Source organism: Cyprinodon variegatus, unplaced genomic scaffold, assembly GCF_000732505.1.
Source record: "Cyprinodon variegatus isolate N-32 unplaced genomic scaffold, C_variegatus-1.0 Scaffold527, whole genome shotgun sequence".
Taxonomy (NCBI): domain Eukaryota; kingdom Metazoa; phylum Chordata; class Actinopteri; order Cyprinodontiformes; family Cyprinodontidae; genus Cyprinodon; species Cyprinodon variegatus.
Genome location: NW_015150980.1, coordinates 389,054 through 391,220, shown reverse-complemented (window position 1 = coordinate 391,220; position 2,167 = coordinate 389,054). Strand labels below are relative to the sequence as shown.

The 2,167-nt window shown below is 35.5% G+C and overlaps 1 protein-coding gene across 1 annotated transcript in view; it reads right to left on the bottom strand.

Annotated features, from left to right (window-relative positions):
• Positions 1-341: 341 nt before the first annotated feature.
• The window catches only part of LOC107095173 (serine protease 27-like), a 14,739-nt gene continuing 12,913 nt past the window's right edge, over positions 342-2,167 (bottom strand). The window contains exon 6 of the mRNA XM_015391163.1: positions 342-967. Coding sequence (XP_015246649.1) covers positions 611-967 — 357 coding nt within the window. The 3' untranslated portion in view covers positions 342-610. The remainder of the gene's footprint in view (positions 968-2,167) is intronic.

The window sequence follows — 2,167 nt, the reverse complement described above, 5'->3', positions numbered from 1 at the left end:
ATTCACGCAGGAATCACGCTGGAAACCGTCCATTTCCAACCAGTACCCACTGTATTTGTATGAAATGTTATGTTTGTGATAATAAATATCTATAGATGGCCAGTTAATATACAAATAATCATATGATATCTTTATTGAACAATGTATTTAATCATTACAGAAAAAAGGACATTCAGCAAAAAAAGGGTTTCAGTGTTCAGAGAGCAGGACTGTTACAGGAAAATATATTAAGTTTGTTGGATGACTAATAAAATTAATAACATTTCTTGAAAAATGTATTAATAATTTGGCATATGTCATAATTACTTGTTCGAAGATCAGTCAGTTAAATTGCAAAGTTACTTTGCAATTTAACAATACTGCTTTTTTATGATAACATTATAAACTTTCCTTTTCTCTGGTACTCCAGTTTAAAAAAGAAATATTTTATTTTTAACCTTACACAATGTGATTACCATGTATTTTTTTTATTTCATGACAAGTGTTCTTCAATAAAGTAACATGTACATTAGTATGTCTTAGAACTGCAGTACAATCAATTAAAAGTGAACCACCCATATCAATAACAGTATTATGTGTCGTGTATTAAGTGAAATCTTTTCTTTGAACATTACCAACAAAAACTTGAGGTAACAGAGCAAATAAGAGCCATGAAGTAAGTGAGGTGGCTCAAGGTTTCACCACTGTCAAAAATACTGACATCAGTGGTCGTGCTGATAGGAGTAGCAGGGGTGGTGGCAGCACAGTGAAAGCCAGAGTCGCTGTCGATTCCATGGGAGGTAAAAGTAACAAAGCCTGGTTCCATGCCTGTGACAGTGTCACTGATCCATCTCTGGTACTTGGACACTCTAGTGTAGATCCCAGGTTTCATTGGTTTAGCACAGCCTTCACCAAAGCTCACAACTCCAGCCTGGACCCATATAGAACTATTTTGGTTCTGTACTACCAGTGGTCCCCCCGAATCTCCCTGTGAGGAAAAAAAAAGGTTGAATGTCTTTAGAAGCTTTTTGATTTTGATTTTTATTAACTCTTTTTACTTTCTTTTCACTCTCAGTCTGAAGGACAGGATTTATTTATTTTCACTTAAATGTGAAGCATCCCTTAAAAAAAAGTTTTAAACATTTTGTTGGGCAATTGTATGGGAATCCTTTTGTAATTATTAGCAGCAATCGCACTAAGTTTACTGTAAGCCCAGCATTAGTTAATTGCTAATTGTTGCTCTGTGTTTACCTTGAAAACAGACTTGAGATGCGTCTGTAAAGCCATTGCCAGAGGGCACAGAACAATCTGTCCTTAAGGAAGCTAAGTTTCTTAAGTGTTTGCTGCAAGATGGTGCTAATCTTCTATACGTCTGTTTTGGAAAGTTTGAAGTCTTTTTCCATCACCTGCCGGGGTAGCAGCAAAAGCACAAATTACTTGAAGGGTATAAAGCTGATAAAGAAAACCGGCTCTGTTCTAAGAACTTCTGACGATGATTTCATGAAAAAAAAAATTCTGCATCAAAAGATAAACATTGTAGACAAACCTGAGCATCTCCATTTTGTCTTTTTTATATCTCATGCAAGACAGAGCAATGTGTCCTTTTAGTCAAGATGGCAACAGAGGTTTCTGTCCCTGTACTTTGAAAATGTGTACTTTGTCTTTTTTTCCCATTTGTATGCTCCAAATGCCTAAAACCAAAGTCAAATTCCTTTTTTGCAAATCCTCTCTTGGTCAATGCAGTTGAATCTAATTTTGACCTATGGCTTTACATAGATAATGCTTATGATAGAACGCAATGGATCCTGTATAGACCCATTTACTGCTTGTAAACAAGGAGGGCTTCATCAACAGTCCAGCAACATAAGTATGTTAACCAGCAGAGGCTTGTTGGTCTATGCCCATTCATTATCTGAGAATAATGAGAAAGTTTGACTTTATAACATAAACTTTTTATAACAAATGGAAATTGGTATGCCTATTTATGCACAGGTGATGAATGGGAATATGATGTTAGCAAAGGCCGTGTTTTTGAGTAACATCAAAGTGATTTGATTTGAACTGATGAAAATTAAAAAGAGAGACCATATCTCTCCTATACTAGCTTCTCTTCACTGGCTTCCCGTTAAATTCAGAATAGAATATAAAATCCTCCTTCTCACATATAAAGCCTTAAATGGCCAAGCTC